Source organism: Carex rostrata, chromosome 4 (assembly GCF_964058835.1).
Source record: "Carex rostrata chromosome 4, lpCarRost1.2, whole genome shotgun sequence".
Classification (NCBI taxonomy): domain Eukaryota; kingdom Viridiplantae; phylum Streptophyta; class Magnoliopsida; order Poales; family Cyperaceae; genus Carex; species Carex rostrata.
The window spans coordinates 11,095,976-11,115,182 of NC_135921.1; the positions used below are offsets into that span (position 1 = coordinate 11,095,976).

The 19,207-nt window shown below is 34.2% G+C and overlaps 2 protein-coding genes across 9 annotated transcripts; one reads left to right on the forward strand and one right to left on the reverse strand.

The window, feature by feature from the left end:
- Positions 1-6,286: 6,286 nt before the first annotated feature.
- On the reverse strand, positions 6,287-17,950 carry LOC144553333 (protein DETOXIFICATION 16-like). Of its 8 annotated transcripts, none has more exons than XM_078301443.1 (10): positions 17,789-17,950; positions 10,736-10,901; positions 9,972-10,070; positions 9,842-9,901; positions 8,916-9,460; positions 8,426-8,512; positions 7,907-7,963; positions 7,572-7,810; positions 6,954-7,072; positions 6,287-6,598 (listed from the first exon to the last, which is right to left on the reverse strand). In XM_078301443.1, the coding sequence occupies exons 2-10, from the start codon at positions 10,868-10,870 to the stop codon at positions 6,431-6,433; spliced, it is 1,509 nt and encodes a 502-aa protein (XP_078157569.1). In that variant the 5' UTR covers positions 10,871-10,901; positions 17,789-17,950; the 3' UTR covers positions 6,287-6,430. The 8 variants fall into 8 exon arrangements, with proteins under 8 accessions (XP_078157569.1, XP_078157568.1, XP_078157566.1 ...); XM_078301442.1 differs by lacking the exon at positions 17,789-17,950 and adding an exon at positions 12,183-12,326; XM_078301440.1 differs by lacking the exon at positions 17,789-17,950 and having other exon boundaries at positions 7,572-7,804; positions 10,736-11,172.
- On the forward strand, positions 13,918-18,905 carry LOC144553334 (adenylyltransferase and sulfurtransferase MOCS3-2-like). The gene is given in 13 exon segments (XM_078301448.1): positions 13,918-14,069; positions 14,181-14,654; positions 14,756-14,848; positions 15,322-15,377; positions 15,903-15,967; positions 16,056-16,130; positions 16,216-16,294; positions 16,447-16,485; positions 16,592-16,700; positions 17,320-17,438; positions 17,917-17,961; positions 17,963-18,037; positions 18,303-18,905. Coding segments are annotated over 12 exon segments (1,164 nt in total). The 5' UTR covers positions 13,918-14,069; positions 14,181-14,602; the 3' UTR covers positions 18,660-18,905.
- The last annotated feature ends 302 nt before the right edge of the window (positions 18,906-19,207 follow it).

Here is a 19,207-nt window from a genome sequence, read left to right on the forward strand (position 1 = left end):
AATTTTTATGTAAATAATGGTCCTCCCAACTGAATTCCTCAAACGTCCCTAACTGTTCCCGCACTATAATTACCATAACTACCTGGAAGACCGCAAATACTTCAACGCTGAATTTTTTCTTATGTATTAATACATATGCACGAAAATATTTATATCTATGAGGTGAATAATTTTTACGTAAATAATTGTCTCTTCAACCAAATTTTCCAAACGTCCCCGCACTATTAATATCTGTGAGGAATCATACACGTTTCTAAAAATATTAATATTGCCATAACTATCTGCGGGGACCATCAAACTTGATATTCTTTTACATATAGTGCTGGATGACATCTGAAAGTATTAATATCAAGTATTGCAAGTATTTATACCTATGCACTGAAGTGTGTGTGTGTGTGTCTCTCTCTCTCTGTATACATATATATATATATATATAGAGGTTGGCTAAGATCAAAGTGGTAGTTCCTGAGCTTTTGTGCTACCAATTCGTTTTTCAATTTTTAAAGTTCAAAACGTCGATCCGAACCGTTCAAGTTGTTGTCCATATTAAATTGTGGTTGGAGACCAAATTTTACATTTTTCTGAATTTTTTTACTATTTATTAAGCCACTTTGAAAACAGCTGATCCAACGGTGGCTTCTAATTTTACTATTTTGTTAAGCCACCGTTGGATCAGCGATTTTCAAAATGGCTTAATAAATAGTAAAAAAATTCAGAAAAATGTAAAATTTGGTCTCCAACCACAATTTAATATGGAGAACAACTTGAACGGTTCGGATCAACGTTTTGAACTTTAAAAATTGAAAAATAAATTGGTAGCACCAAAGCTTAGGAACTACCACTTTGATCTTAGCCAACCTCTATATATATATATGGGGGAATTTCACGTATACCCCTCAAAAACTTCAAAATTACGTATTTCCCCCTCTAAAGTTTGAAATTACGTATTTCCCCCTCTAAACTTCAAAAACTCACAAATTTACCCATTTTATTGTATTTTATATTACAACTCATTCTAAAATCTTAAAATACCCATTTTACCCTTTATTAAAAGCATATAAAGCCCATCAAACTCAAAATTGAATATGAATAATTTTTCTACCGTCCAAACTGCTTTCAAATATGCGTGCACAAGATCAGCACGAATCTTGATGCGAGCACGCACGTATATTGATGTGACGTGCACAGATCTAAATGCAGTGCGCACCAATCAATATTGCTTTAAGATCCGTGCATGCTAAATCAACACGAAATTGAAGCACTATGCACATATCTTAATGCGATGCACACGGATCAAACGGTAAAGGAACCCTTTAGATTTAAATTTGAGTTTGATGGGCTTTATATGCTTTTAATAAATGGTAAAATGGGTATTTTAAGATTGTAGAATGAGTTTTAATATAAAATACAATAAAATGGGTAAATTTGTGAGTTTTTGAAGTTTAGAGGGGGAAATATGTAATTTCAAACTTTAAAGGGGGAAATACGTAATTTTGAAGTTTTTGAGGGGTATACGTGAAATTCCCCCTATATATATATATAGAGTAAGGCTACGCTACTTCGTGAATTAAACGTACTATTTTAATTCGCGCTCATATCTCTAGTTTCGAAGTCTAAATAGCCGATCCAAACCGTTAGATATTTAATATATATTAAAATGTGCTTGGAGACCAAATTTTATATTTTTTGAAATTTTTTTACTATTTATTAAGATGGTTTGAAAATCGTTGTTTTTATTAAAATTCCGCACCATTAAAATATCAAAACATTTATTCGTGGACTCAAGAACAAACGGTTCGGTTCTCCAATTTGCAAAGTCCAAACAGTCGATCCAAACCGTTAGATATTCAATATATATTAAAATGTGCTTGGAGACCAAATTTTTCATTTTTTGGAATTCTTTTGCTATTTATTAAGATGGTTTGAAAATCGCTGTTTTTCAGTGGTGTAGAATTTTAATAAAAATAACGATTTTCAAACCATCTTAATAAATAGCAAAAAAATTCTAAAAAATGTAAAATTTGGTCTCCAAGCACATTTTAATATATATTGAATATCTAACGGTTTGGATCGACTGTTTGGACTTTGCAAATTGGAGAACCGAACCGTTTGTTCTTGAGTCCACGAATAAATGTTTTGATATTATCCAATCTCTCTCTCTCTATATATATATAGAGAGAGAGAGTGGCTAATATCAAAACGTTTGTTCCTAGCCTCCCGTGCAATCAAGTCATTTTTCGATTTTTAAAGTCCAAATGATCAATCCAAACCGTTAGTTGTGATCTCCATATTAAAATGTGCTAGGAGACCAAATTTTACATTTTCTGGAATATTTTTACTATTTATTAAGCCACTTTGAAAATTGCTGATCCAACAGTGGCTTAACCAAACAGTAAAATCAAAAGCTACTGTTGGATCAGCGATTTTCAAAGTAGCTTAATAAATAGTAAAAAAATTCCAAAAATTGTAAAATTTGGTCTCCTAGCACATTTTAATATGGTGATGACATCTAACGGTTTGGATCGATCATTTGGACTTTAAAAATCGAAAAACGACTTGGTTGCACGGGAGGCTAGGAGCAAACATTTTGATATTAGCCACTCTCTCTCTCTCTCTCTCTATATATATATAGTAAGGCTACCATGCTTTGCAAATTAAAGTGGATGTTTTAATTTGCACTTATATTTCTAGTTTTAAAGTTCAAAACGTCGATCCGAACCGTTCAAGTTGGTATCCATATTAAATTATGCTTGGAGACCAAATTTTATTTTTTTTGGAAATTTTTTATTATCTTTTTAGAATTTTTCAAAATCAGTGTTTCTGATGGTCCATAATTTTCTGAAAAACATTTTGGGTGCATTTGGGAGTAGAGAAATTGGGTGCAGTGGAACCCTCCTCTATATATATATATATATATAGTAAGGCAACCATACATTGCAATGCATAGGTATTGTTTTTAGAAATTCTTTTTTCTTTATTTAATCAACACACAAAATAATCATCTAAATAATGAATACTGTAAAATTGTCTCCTTTAAACTATAAAAATAAAATGTACAAACTATACAATTGCGGTCATGCAAAATTAACAGATTAAAACTATAAAACAAAACGTACAAACTATAAAATTTCAATACTTTAAAACTATCACCTTTGAACTATAAAAATAAAACGTACAAACTATAAAATTTTAATAATGTAAAATTAGCAGATGAAAACGATAAAACAAAATGTAAAAAGTACAAATTTTCAATACTGTAAAACTATCAACTTAAACTATAAAAACAAAACGTACAAACTATAAAATTTCAATAATATAAAATTATCAGATGAAAATGATAAAACAAAATATAAAAAATACAAAATTTCAATACTGTAAAACTGTCAACTTAAACTATTAAAATAAAACGTACAAACTACAAAATGTCAATACTGTAAAACTGGTAGATGTAAACTATAAACCAATTGAATGTATATAACATCCAGACCATCAAAAATAAAAAGTGAAAAAAATAAAAACTATAACACTTCAATACTATAAACTGACATATGTTAACTACAAAGATAACAATTGCAAACTGTAATACATCATTGTTCAACAAAAAAAAAGTAGTTCAAAAGCATATGTTTAACACAGCCATAATATTCAGCACAAAAATATATCTGTCGGACAATACCAAACACAACTATATCATTCAACATCCAAAATAACATCCAACATACTATGCAAAAATAAAACTTCTAAATCATCACCCTCTGGTGAACATTGTTAGGATGAGTAAGAAGCCTCATCACAAGAACCACACATTCTTTCGAAATATCGTCCTGCATACAAATAAAATAAACAATGTAACAAATTGGATTTGTTACAAATAAGAATTACAAAATAAACTTACAAGTGTTTTACATGTGTGAAATTCATAGGAGTGTTGGTGATTATATTGTAGACAAAACGCAAAACGAAGATAGTACAGTCCTGTGATTTTTCTTCCTGTTTTGGGCACTCCTTACTATCAATGCCAGCATCTTTCCAATCTGGTTTGGCTGAAAGTAAATTTGATATCAGCAATTAACAAAAACTTTACTTCCTAAACTTGTAAATAATCAGCACAAGAAATGAAAGCTAGTATAACAATCATGTAAAATATTGAGAATGACAAAATATAATAACAAATACTCACAAGTCCTCCACGAAAGAAAATCTTTAATCCACATGATTGAGTGCTAGTGATATTCCAAATATGCCCCTTCTTCCCCAGCTGATGTATAATAATGGATTTCCATGGTAGGAACATCCACCGCATAAAGCACCCAGTGATATTTTTTGCAAATCAGAATAAACAGTCATCTTATAGTATCAAATTGAGGCCCAAACAATTGAGGAAGGGCCTCCAAGGCTGAATATGTGGTGTAATCATGCATACAACTATGTATTACACAAAATAACACACATTAAATAGTACTCAAGTATTTCAACATCTAAAGTCTTAAGATTAAATTAATAAAATAAAAAATAATAAATAACTTATAGATAAATAAGGATTAATGAAAAACCATTTATCCTTGACATGCATCTCATATTGCATTATATTTAGAACCATTTCAACCATCTACAAAATCAAACGATCAAAATCATTCAAACAAAATAACTAATGTATCATGTAAAATTAATTTGTATATCTAATAAAATTAACTAATGTGTTCTATGTATATGACAAGAACAATCCTGTAAAATAACATATCTAATCAATGAAATTAACAAATATATCATACAAAAATAACATATCAAATCAAATATATCTAATCTATAAAATTGATTCGTCGTGTTCTTCTTTCAAAAGTGAAATCGAATATTGTAAAACAAAAAATCGAATCCTGTAAGTTCTTAAATCAGAAAATTCAAATTGACAACATTACAAAAACGATCTATGTAATTTTGAATTCAAATATCAAATTCAAAATAAAAAATTCAAATCAGACATTGAGATAAAAAAATTACTAAATCAAACGAGATCGACAGTTGATCTGTTAGATTAGATCAGATCAACATCAAAATATTATCAGATCGGATCAGAATCTACCAAAAGTGGTAACAATATCGCACTACTACATTGATATTATAAAACTAACAAATCAACCTAGCCCGTGAACAAATAGGCCCAACTGCTAATTGAAAGCAGTGAACAAATTTGCAACTCTCATGTGCTACTGGTATGATATGATTGACCTGCGAGCAAAAATAAATGATATGATTGACGACCGACCTGATCTAATATATCATTTGTGAATTGTTACCCCTTATTAGAATTGAGTCTTCAAGACTGCGCATAACAGAAAGAATTGCGTTGGAAAATAAAAGGGAAGCCACAAAAATTAACATTTTACAATGAAATGCCTAAGTGCTTATGTGCATAATCAGAGATATCACACAACTAAATGGCAAAACCATTCGATTATAATTCCAAAATTCGACCTTAGGTCTAAAAGCATTTACTTTGTCAAAAGCCAAATCAATAGAATCGAAGACGAAAAATAACTGAAATAGTTGAAATGGGGGACCTTTTCTCGGATGGAGGAGGGAGAATAGTGCGAACTGAAAAGCAGCGGACAGTATTTTGTGTCGCTCCCCTTATTTATTTAGGTCGAGAGATGACCTGATTTGTACCCGAGAGATGAAAGTACCCTTATTGATTTGTACCCGAGAGATGACCTGATTTTCACCGATCCCATGTCGATCCACAAAAGGGGCTGGCTTGAATTAGATAAAATATACCTCCGACAGCAGAATGTCAAACTTGATGTTGTTAGGTTTAGGCCTTATCTGGAGAAAGCAATGAATTTCCATAGCAATAACTGATAGTTTTTTTTTTTCTTGCTTAAATTTTTTCTTGAGCTTTTTTTGTTCCTTAGTACTTAGGTTTAGTTAGCTATCTCTGTTTGTAATAATTTTGTTATATACATTTAAATTTGAATGAATACGAGTTTCGGAGTATAAGCACTCAATGTTAAAAGGGAACATATCAATAAATCATGATTTTTGCATCTTGCTATTGATTTCCCAGTTAGAGGCAATATTTTACCAATCACCAATTGAACAGACATTTTAAGCTTTTCAGAATAAGGAAAGGAAAGAAAAACTTCGCATGAGGAAATGGCCTTGAGCAAACAATTCATATACATAGAGCAACCCAATACAAATTTGTTTTAGCAGAATACGATTTCTGCCGTCTTCATTTTCTTCTTGTTTTTCTATTATTTCAACAATAGGACGAATTAAACATGCAGACTGCAAGGTGCAAATTCAATACATTTTTAAACAACACATTCAATTATCTTTCCATAATTCATTTGCAAACAATAATAAAAAAAACCTTACTATAAAATAAGTTGGTCGTACTTACAAGTATTAATAACTATAATAAAAAAATAAACTAAGGTAGATTAAGAGCCTCCTGTTGCGCCGATTCGGTGTTGCCTTGAGATTTCTGGACTCTCCCTTGAGACATCATAGTTTCATGATGCCAGTCAGTGCGCACAATAATCCAAATAAGTACGATTAATTGAACAATCATGGCACAAATTATACCCAGCCACAGACCCTGCCACACAACCAGAATAATTTCCATTTTAATTATTTTTTCAATGGATATGTCTTATGCCATTCATATTCTATTAATTTTTGCTTCAATTATTTTCATCATATCTGTTCATGTTTGCTTAGAAATCACAAGTAAGGATCATACAAGAGCTGCAGAATTGAAATTTGAGACTTACAGAGCATGGCAACACCATCACCTTTTTTTTTTTCCTTTTTTCTATTTTGTTATCACCCGAGTTTACAGTTTTAAGATCAAGGCTTGGTAGTTGCTTGAACAGTATTATATTGTGACGAGGAAAAATGAAAAGGTTACCAGTGGTATCTATTTATGAGAAATAAAATATTTATTTTCCTACCTGACCACCAAAATGTAAGAAAAATGCAAAGACGACAGCAGAAGGGATGCCGACAAGGTAATAGGCTCCAAGGTTTATAATCGAACAGATATTCTGCCAACCACACCCTCTCGCCACCCCTTCATAACAGAAATACATACATTTATCATAAAAATCAATTGACTGCTTCAAGTGTACCAATACTATATTAGTCAGGTTCAACACCGTATTGCTCACTTTTGTGATGTTTTTTTTTTATCTTAGGCCTTCAGGCTATCAGGCAGACCATTATTTATTATGGGAACCTGAACACCTGACCACATCTAGATTTTTTTTCTTGACCCGCTTTTAGCTGGTGTCGGGTCAGGTCCCACTGTAAATCCATGTCATTACCTGAATGGCCCTGACCCATTTAGTACTTAAATCTGAAAGTTCTTTTAGAATAAAGAAAACAATCAATTCCAATTGGCGTCTATACAAATTGTAACAATGTCACTATGGTTCGACCATGTGCAAATATGTTTAGACCAGCATATTTATGGTTTAATTGTTCAGGACTAACCAGACAGGAACAAGGCTTTGACAATACTAGATCCATAACCAATGTTGGCTAAGATTATACTAGTCCAATTTTCAAACCTGAAAGAGTGCACTGAATGCCGTCCATAAAGTCAGAAGCAGCCAAGACTGGCATCATAGCAGACACATATTTCACAACTTCCGTCTCATTGCTATATAGGAAGCCCCAAATATTACGCACAAAAATGGTGATTATAGCCACAATTATACCTCCTGTAAGGCATATAATAAAAGCAGCAAAAACTGACAATTGTATCCCTCGTGGGTTGCCAGAGCCCAATTCATTTGAAACCCTGATACTATCGAGACAATAAAGACAACATAGTCTTATAAGTGAAACAAGGAAGATTGATATCAATAATACACCTTAATAGCTTGATACTTCTTGTATATACCTAATAGCGCTGCTCAGGCCAGTTGGAATCATATACACCATCCACATTGTGTTGAGACTGCCATAACAAAGTTGTTAAAATGTAGTGATTTAAGTAACAAAAATGTAGTGAATGAAGAAAAAGAGCACTCATAAATAATGAAAATTTCAATATGCTCCGTCGGAGGGACAATTCCAAATGAAACGGAAATTGACCATTGCATATGTAATGCTATAAAGTACGAACACAATCCTTTTCACTCTCCATTTCCCATTACATTCACCGTGTAAAATAACAGATAAAAAGAGAGTTAATGTGGTTTACTCCAAAATAACTAGGTGGACAGTTCCTTGTACAATTTCCACTTTTCAGAGTGGCTATTAGATATTTCTTATTCTTTAGGGCATAAATAGAACTCGTATTCCAGGTAAAAGAGGGGAGAAAATGGGATCAAACGCAAACACGTGTAATAACAAATGAAACAAAAAAAAATTCTCAAGCACGAAGAAATAGAAAAGTGCTTGTGTTTTATTTCCTTACGTGATGGAAAGAACAGAAGTCTCTAGTTTTGGGTCAGGCAGAAAACCCGCAAGGAGGACCACCATCTCAAAGGCCCAATATTCCAAGCTGCATTATTGTTGATATGGAGAGTTCATCACAATTTAAAGTTACAAACTCTGATTGCATATTCATAAAAGAGTATTAGAAGAAATTAAGAAATCCTTGAACTAGACAATTAAAGAACCAGCTGACCTTCACTAGATTTACCCAAAAAAAAACAGATTTGTATTGATATTAAGTTATTAACAGGTAAGTACCAGAGCAGGAATGCATCAGCAAGCCAAATTTTGACTAAAAAACTTATGAATGAAATTTCACCAGTACAGTCCTAGTTTTAGCTAATTTAGTTTGACCTGAACAACAGAAGTTGTATATTGCTGTTGAAATATCAATCAAGATTTCTCAAGCAGCCTCAATTTAGTTTAAATTGCACAATAGCCAGAACAAATATTTAATGTATAATACTCACCAAATCATCAAGGCTGAAGGAATAGCCAGCCTAATAAACACAACCAAATCAGTTAACACCTCATTGCTCAACTTTACCCTAGTCCTCCTACATGCCTTCGAGAAATTCACATACAAACCCAACATTACCACATTGACCCAGTAAGAAACTGCTGTAGCCAGTGCAGCGCCTCGATTTCCATATCCAGCTTTTGCCACCAGAACCCAACAGAGTGGCATGTGCAGAAGTACAATAACACCAGAGCAAAAAACCATGGGAAAAACTATGTTTTGACTCTGAAGAAACCTCACATGGCATTGGAGGGGACCATAGGCAAAGAGGCTTGGTATCAACCACCGGGCATAGATCCCAGCCTCAGCCGATATCTCGGGATTCTGGCCCAAATGTAGGAGGATTTGGCCTGTGAAGGCCCAGATAATTGCCAGAGGGATGCTGGTTAGGAGGAGCACGAACACTGCTCTTTGGAGGTAGATACCGAGCAAACGGTACTGTTTTGCCCCATATGCCTGGCCACAAAAGGTATCAAGTGCAGTTCCCATCCCTAGCTTGTCAAAAAGAAAGAATATGGGCAGAGATTTTTACATATTTACTTTCGACTGTAAAAATGAGTTAGCTAGCTCATAATTATAAGAGAGGGTAAAAAACCCATGAGAAGGAAGCCCAAATTGGGTTTGGAATTAGTTTTGTACTTGCCAGCCCTATCCAGTAATGTACCACTATGTAATCTTTTCTCTTTCCTTGGTTGTACTTTGTTGTTTTAATACTAAATTAAAAAGAAAAACTAAGGCTGCTTAACATTTTTTTAAATTATTTTCAAATAGTACAAAGGATATGGATATCAAACTGATTGTACATGCACCCTCAATGAAGGGAAGACATTCCACAAAGAAGGAAAAGGAAAATAAGGCCTATAAATATTCAGGCACCTCAACAAAGGCAAGACATTCCATAGGCATTAGCAAATTGTTGTATGAGCATCCTCCATCCTGACATGTCTTCATCACATTCCACAAAGAAGGAAAATAGAAAAGAATACAAGTAAAATCCTTAACATACCAAGACACTGAATCCAGTGACATTAGCAAAGGAGGTTGCAACAGAGGCACCAGAGAGCGACAGCTCACCAAGATGTCCAGCAAACATAAGGGAGATCACCTGTAGTTTTTGACATCAAAGCCATCAATTTTATTACCAGATCTCAACCACACTTATCCTATTTAAGGTTTGATCTGATACCGTACAACTATACCAGACAGTACTGCACATAAAACAATTTGAGTATTGGATCACAACTCTTCTTATTCCTCTCTTTTTTTTTTTAATCTGATTTATGACCTAACTGTCCTCTCAGAAAAATTCAGCTTAGACTTTTATATTTGGGGAAAAATAACACATTAGAAGTACAGAGAATTGCCAACGAAATGTTCTTATACTGTCACATTAATCTAAAGGTCATTCTTGTTTGTGAATTTCTCAAAATAATTGGAGGTCATTGCATATAAACATTGCGGTCATAAACACTACGAGATGTTCTCAGAACTTTGCAAGAAAGCACTTCAGTATTGGCTCCAAAAGACTAGGTGCTTTCTTGAAATAAGCTAACCTAAAATGAACTGATCACATAGACCCAAACCTGAAACGCCCAAACAGGTCATGCTGGTTTAAGCCAAATAAGAGCATGTTCCAATTTAGCACCGTCACAGTAGTTTACAGTTCGATAAAACCATATGAACTTAGCTAGGGCTTAAGGATTTCTCATAAATTGATCTTAATCGGCACAAAAACAAGCTGAGTCGAGCCCACAAGTCTGAAAAACCTACCTGGAGGCTGTACTGAAGCAAGCTTACTAAGATCAACGGCCCAGCCAGATACAACTGCTTCTGTACCTCATCAAGGAGAGAGCGTGATTTTGCGAGGAGAGGGGTGGAAGCAGATGAGATCTCCTCGAGGTGCATCTCAAAGGATCCCCGTATTAGAGAAGTCTCGCTGAAGAGAAGAGGAAGATTAACCATGGACTAATAGACTTGGGAAACTAATAAAGAAAATCTTGTCAATGGAAATAATTAACAAATCTGATGCATACTTCAAAAATATTTATTTTCAACAAAAATCTTAGACAAATATAAAAACAAAAATTGAATTGATAATTGGCAGGGGCCACGCGAACGCGTACCCCCTCTACCACAAATTACGACGTCCACTCTGCCACTTGGGCAAATGGTAGGCCAGCGCTCCCACCAAGTGCTAGTGTATTGAAAACGCCCGCCCGGGTCGGATCCAGACCGAACCGCCCGTGGTCCGTACCCAACCGGACCGTACCCGGGGCCAGGTTTGGAAGGGCAACGCAGGTTGGCCGGGTAGGGGTTAAAACGGGCCGGGATGATTTTTTTGAAAAAAAACCCGTGATAACCAGGACCGTGCCAAATCCATACCCGCCCGGACCGGCCCGCCTACCCGCCCGCCCGTACCCGGACCCCCAAAAAATTCAATTTAAAAAAAAAACAGTTTTATTATTTTTTTTTTTTAAAAGCCAAAAAAAAAAATTTTGATTTATGTTTTATTGGTTTAAAAATAAAAAAACAAAAACAGAAAAAGAAAAAAAAAACAGAAAAAGGAAAAAAAAACAACAACAAAAAAAAAAAATGTTTTTCTGTTTTGTTATTTTTCTGTTTTCTGCTGCTGTAAAATTAGGCTTGTAAAAGGAAATTTGTTATGCAGAAACTTATCCAGTCAGTATACAAAGTAATATGATAGTGTGCTTTGTTTAGACAGCAATTTAAGTAATTTTCTTTATTCAATCAGATACTTTGTTTAGACAGTATACTGGACTTCCTGTGTATGATACATTCTGGTATTGTACAAGTTAGTATTGACTCTATTTCATCATCATCCTATACTCATCCTCTCATGGACTGTATTGACTCTATTTTGTTGACTTTTTAGTGAAATGCTTCTAAAAATATGGGTTGGATAACTTAGTGGAATCGAGTACTTTGAACTACTGTTAACAACTTGTTGGGTCTATAGTAAATTCCAAGGTATAATTGGGTTGGATAATTCTCCTTTTTGTTAGAACTGAAACCGATTTAAAACCATGAATAGGTCAAAGAATAGAAGACCTTGAACTAAGAGTTTGGAATCAGTAGGTGATGTTTGTATACTTTGGAAAAGAGTTTGCTTATTTTTAATAATTTCTGCTAATTATTGATTTGTTCATCCAATTAACAGAGAGCACGTGGCCTCGGAATTGAAAAGCAAAAGGCTTACAATAGTGAGGACAGCGATGGAGGAGAGAGGCTGCTGGAGGCGCTGGAGAGGGCGGGGTCGGGCTGGAGAGGCGATTTCTAGGTTTTCTTCAGGTCGGAGGAGGAGAGGGGTCGGGAATTAAAATAAACCGCTTGGAGGAGATGGCTGGACGCCTCCAGTAAATGGATGAGCGTTTCAGCGTCAAATGTTTTTGATCTGAGATGCGATCCGCACAAATTTTAAAAGGAATCCAACGTCTCAAAATCGTATGAGGTATGTCAATTGAACGCATTAGATGATAAATACAAATTTACTGTCAAAATTATTAGAGAAACCATTTGTGAAGTAATTCTTCTTCATGTATAAAAGGCCATTATTTCTTTAATATAATGAAATAGATAAAGATATGAATAATTTTAGCGTACATCTAATTTTTACGGTACTTAATTACATCCATTCTTATTGTACATATATTCGAAAATATTTATTTAAACTAAAAAATTAAATATGTAGATGTGTTCTTGTTATTCAGATTGAACATGTATCTAATTTGAATCAATTTGACAAAATTTTTGCATTCCATCAAACAAATTTAAAATTAACGGTACAGTTAAAATGGCTATAATAAATATTAAATAACCAATCAAAATGCAAATTAACTCAAATTTGATAACAATTTATCTAAACATTTTTTTTGAAGAGAAATGAGGGTCATGCCCACATTTGTATTGAAAAAAAATTATCTAAATAATTGAGAATACACCTATAATTTTTTTTTAATTTAGAATAATATCTTTTACATATTTACCACAAAAGTTATTTACGTTGGGCGTATTTAATTACTTCAAAATATAGATTTTCATTAATTATCGGAGACTTTCAGTCATCTTTAGAAACTATGACTTCCTCATACAGAGAACATTTCTTTAACCACTAAATTAAAAACTGATTTTTCCGTGCTTACCTTCGAGTCTTGTTTGCATTCCTTTGATTCACCTTTTTTTTGTATTTAAAACTAAAAGGTTGAAAGCAATTATTAATTTTAAATCGTGAACAATCTATAAATGTTTTAATTCCGGGGTAGTCGTGAAAAGTAATAAGAATTAGGAAAAAAAAACGAAAAATTATCACAAAACTATATGGTATTAGGAAAAACTTTGTACATTGAATGTGACAACAAAAAGGAAAAAAAAGAAAAAAAAAAAGAAGAGAAAATCATGCAAATTACATAATGATCACCAGCAATCTATGACAACAAATACAAAACAAACATATATATATATATATCACCTAAACAAAGGGAAAATAAAATTAAAAAGACTAATGAAATCCATAATTTATATTTTATAAAGAGGTAACCTAGCTATCTTAGTAGTCATTAGTCATTAGTCATCAGTAAACTAAGGCTTTAAGATAGGTCAAATAATTTTTCATATATAAACTCTTTTAATTCCAAATTTAGTAATGCAAAGATGAACAAAGACACTTCACCCAGCTTAACTAGAACTTTTCTTTTTCAGAAGTTATTAAGGAGATATTACACTTGAACCGTTCAAAATTGATCAAACGGCTTCAATTATTTTTTCTTTTATATCAATATAATTTATTAAAATAAATCAGATGTAATTGAAGTCGTTTGATTGATTTTGAACAGTTCGGATTAGAGAATAGGAGGGCCCTCCTTTTTCTCAAGAAAAGGAGCAGAGTTCATTCGTCCTCCCGCTGCTGCAAAACCCTACCAAAACCAAAAGGAGTTGGAGTTCCGTCGGGGATAGGACTTAGGAGGGGTGGCGGCTATAGTTTTTTATTCTATTCTATTCAAGTACTGATAGCTTTGATTGAAGAGGATGGCGAGCTATAGGTTCAACTAGGATAGTCTCAAACCTTAATCGGAGCTTTACCTATCAGGTACTGTTTTTTGCACCTACTCTTCGAATTGGAATTGGAATTTTTGTACCAGTTCCTGTATATTGTACGCTCTTTCTTTGTCTCAGTACCATACAACGTAACATTTTTCAGGTCACTACTGTAGACGTCCCGTAATTGTATTCAGCTGCATGCATATTTTACTGGTTTTCGAAATTGGTCAATTTTAGGAGGGTAAATTTGTCAATTTTATTTCTAAAATGATTAAATCATAGGATAAATAAATCAAAGGAGGTAGAAAAAGAATTTTAAGTTTTTATGGGTATATTGGATATTATGGTGTTTTCATTTTTCAGAGATAATCAGACTATCAGATGGCGGACAGTGCCTCGCCGGATTGGATCCGTGGAGAGATAGAGAGGTTAAAATTGGACAAGGAGCAGTTGGAGAACCGAATCAGCGCCCTTCAGTCGCAGCTTCACACTACCACTACCACTACCAGTACCACCTCTTCTTCTATCACTCCATTTTGTGCAAATAATGGTTCCTCACCTAACACCGCATTGAGCGCTTAGATGATTTACCGATACAGCCGCCAACTCCTCCTCCCCGATTTTGGAGTACAAGGTAATTAGGTTACTTCTTATCGTCTTTTCCTTTTCCTTTCCTTTCCTTTCCCTTTCCCTTTCCCTTTCCCTAATTATATATCTACTAATATAATCTAATAGGACAATGCAAGCTCTCTCAATCGAGGGTCTTGGTAATTGGAGCAGGTGGCCTTGGATCTCCTGTTGCCATGTATCTTGCGTCATGTGGGGTTGGTACGATTTTCGATTTTTTTCCTTTCCTTTCCTTTCCTTTGCTATTATATTTGATCTCCCACTTGAAGCTGTAAACTCTATTAATACTACTACACAGGGAAAACATCGTTAGAGAGCAGACAGACAAATTCTTTCTGCTCCCCTCCCCTCCCCTCCCCTCCCCTCCTTCATATTTAAAGAGGCATAAATAAACGACATTGGTTGTTTTGCATGCACATGCACATGCATGTTGTTTTTTGTGTTCTTTGTGATATTAATGAAACTACCCCTCCTTTGCTCTGTATACATCTTTTCTTGTAGCTAAAATAATACGTAAGTCTCCTTTCTCTTTATTTTGTCAATATTATAATTATTCCCTTGTTGATGTCTCCTTCATCTTCAGAGTTCATGATAGGTACAGTATTAATTGCAACCAATGAACATGTAGATCATTTTTATTATATCTAATTTTATGTTTCTTTTCTTTTTTATAGGTTGCATAGGTATTGTTGATGGTGATACTGTTGAGCTCAATAACCTACATCGTCAGGTTTGCCTTTTCGAATGTCATGTTAATAATTTTTCTTAGTCAACTTCTTTCTTCGCAATGCTACATCTGGTTACTCCCAGTTTTCTGCTGTTCTGGAACCCTACAGAGATATACAGAATAATTATTGTTTATCCAAAGATAGAAAATAGCTGGAATTTTTTAGAAATATCTGTTGTAATGATAAACTTTTCAGCGCATGTAAACCCCCTTCAATCAACTTTTCTACTTATAGAACTAACGTGGAGTTCAATAGTACCAAGTTTTCTATTGATTTACATATTTGTACTAGCCTGCAATACTTTGGATCTGTGGTCATGAATCATTAGTTAACCAAACCTAAAAATTTAGCAGTATGTCAACTTTTAATCTGTTTATATACTGTTTAATTTTTTGGCCACTAGATATCGGTCATTAATAAGCTTAGCTAAACATTCTGCTTCTTTCCTTTTGTTTTGTTAACTAAACATATATCCAAACCGTGTAGTTTTTAATTAAAATTTTAGTTTCATGAATCTTTTTTTTTAGATTATCCATACCGAAGCATACATTGGCAAACCAAAAGTTCAGTCGGCTGCTGCTGCTTGTCGTGCGTATGTACTTACCCTATTCCTCTTGGTTTCTATTTTTGATTTAGTAAATTGATTTGTAGTACATTGACATTTTGACTCTCTTACACAGGATTAACTCTTCTGTCAAGGTAGTAGAGCACCAGGAGTTGTTGCATCCATCAAATGCTCTCAAAATTGTGAATCAGTATCCTTTCAAAGTTTTAGTTTTCTTTCTTTCTATAGAGGAACATGCTTGTACATTTTTCCAAGACTAAGTAGAATGATCAAAGATATGATGTTGTTGTGGATGCAACTGACAATCTCCCAAGCCGATACATGATAAGTGACTGTTGTGTTGTGCTTCAAAAGGTACTAGTGTTTTGAGGTTGCAAATGAATTTATGATCATTTTTTCAGCATGCCTTTTTCTTTCTTTTTTTGTTCTTTCATGTCCATTTATTAGAATTTATGATCGTAATCACTGCACTTCAAAAGAATTAACATCCTTACTTTTCTTTTCAGCCTCTTGTGTCTGGCGCTGCTCTAGGCTTGGAAGGACAGGTGGGCGCTTTTGTCTTTTGTTAATAAATATATTAATGCCACTTAAACATATTTATATTCTTTATTCTTTAACTTGGTGTTTAAATGATATGACATGGATATGCAGTTGACGGTTTATAATCACAAGGGAAGCCCGTGCTACAGGTGTCTTTTCCCGACCCCACCACCATCTGCTGCTTGTCAGAGGTGCTCTGATAGTGGAGTCCTTGGTGTTGGTATGCCACTAATGCTTTGTTTAACTGAGTCTTCTACAAAGGCCATAAAAAGGATTTTTTTTTTTTCTTGTCTTTAGAGTAGAACTGGTTCCTTTCACATTAAAAGTAAAGAGAATCATATTCAAGTACAAGCAAGTTGAACACTGTATAAATAGGGATGTGGTTCCACACCTAATAGGATTGCTGTAGCAAAAGGGAAGAAAAAAGGACGAATGAAAATTATAACAAGTTTTGACCAGTTTCTGTCCTCACATTGTGTTTGGGGCTTGGTAAAACCTAACACTAAAAACAGTTACAATTCTTTTTTCTGAGCAAAAGTGATACAGTCATACCCCCATGTTTCCAATTAATCGAACATGGTTTGTTACACCCCTCCCAAGATACACAGAACCACAAAAGCAAAACAAACTAGAGCTGCAAACTGGTAAGAGCAGAAAAGGAACCCGAAACTCCCTTATAGAAAACATGTCCTGTTTATACACACCAGATACCTGATATTGCAATTTCTAAATCAATTAAAATAATGCTACTGCTAATCGATGTTCTTATGAAGATTTGTTGGTCTTTTATACTATTATTAGTTGCTCAATCACAGTACGACACATTTTTCATGGTACAGTGCCTGGAGTGATAGGTTGCATGCAAGCTCTAGAGGCAATAAAAATAGCTGCTGATGTCGGTGAACCCCTTTCTGGGAGAATGCTTCACTTTGATGCTCTTTCTGCCCGTATCAGAATTGTACGTCATTTCACTGTTAATTACTTTTCAGTTTCTACATTTGACTCATTGCCATCTTAACATATTTGTAGCAATTTTTTATTACTTCATTCATTTGACATGTGCTTGATTTGGTATGTTTGAAGGCTGCCCATCGTAATCAAGAAATTACCATATTGGATTTGTATTGAGGCCATTGTTCAGAATATTCTGATCGTGTGGAATAGTATTTATTACCAGTTTTGTGCCAGATGACAACTGCTATTATCTTTCCATATTTGAGGCTGCTGAGGCTTAGGCCCATCTACATTTATGTCAAGCTAAATACAAATTCAAATTTTGATCACTCAAAACAGAATTTTTTCAATTACCAGAACTGAACCCATTCAATTATGTAATCCTTGGTTAAGTAACAGCACCAAATTGTATAAATCTATCATAGTTGCACTTGATGCACTTATAGTTGAGGCTTCAGAGCATTGCTTGTTGTCACCTACAGGTAAAACTTCGGGGAAGGTCATCTGCATGCACTATATGTGGGGAAAAATTCATCTTTCACCAAAGAGGAGTTTGAAAGATTTGATTATGAGAACTTCACTCAGTCTCCAATGTCAGATCGGGTAATCCCCTTGGCCTATTTGATCCGTAAATGCTATATTTTAAAGACTCAAGTATAATATCTCCTTGATAACTTCTGAAAAAGAAAAGTTCTAGTTAAGCTGGGTGAAGTGTCTTTGTTCATCTTTGCATTACTAAATTTGGAATTAAAAGAGTTTATATATGAAAAATTATTTGACCTATCTTAAAGCCTTAGTTTACTGAAAAGTTTCCAAACTAACCATATTCCTAATCCTATGACCAAATCTACTTTTTTTTTTTTTGCAGACTCGTCCTAAGTTAAGTTTACTTCCTGAAAGTGCTCGAATCACAATTAAAGAATACAAAGAGGTGCTTGACAAGAGCGAGCGGCACACGCTACTGGATGTGAGGCCCGTGCACCAATTCAAGATAACTTCACTGCCTAATTCGGTGAACATCCCCCTTTCTGATTTGGAAAAGGAGCTACCAAAACTTGGCTCGATGTTGAGTGACTCTTCTTTGTACGTGATTTGCCGAAGAGGAAACACCTCACAGACAGCAGTGCAGCTTCTGCACCAAAAGGGTTTCTTCTCAGCCAAGGATATAATCGGGGGATTGGAGTCTTGGGCGCAGGAGATCGATCCCAAATTCCCCATTTATTAATCATTTTAAACAGGGAATGAAGACTAAAAAATTTATTTCTTTTTGCGAGTACAGGAAGGGCTTATTTGGCCCAGTTTTTTCATCTTTAAACTGCCTCAACCAGAGTTTGGTTTTGAGGCGGATCTCCTAGATGGGAGGCTGTGTTTGTTTATGACTGAACAATTCTTCGCGTGATTTTATAGTAGTCCTTTGTCGCTCTTCTGTCAAGACCTAGTGCTAGTGGTTCTCGAATGAGCTTGTTTTATAGTCCTTTTACTGTCTATTTTATATCTTGGTGCTTTTTGTTAAGCATAACCCCGTCAAACAAAGGTACTTTTACTGGAAATGAAAGTGTTTTGAATTGACCTCTTTGGATACTGATACCCAAACAAACAAATTAATTTTAAATGAATAATTCTTGAGAATTAACAAATGAGTTGCATCTTTCGGCCTTGGGTTTGGGTATGATCATTACGTACGTTAAGCTTTTTTCCTTGTTAGTGTTAATGATCCAAGTTAAATAACCTCACAGAAGGAAATAACAAGGGCAAAGAAAGCATTTCATGTTT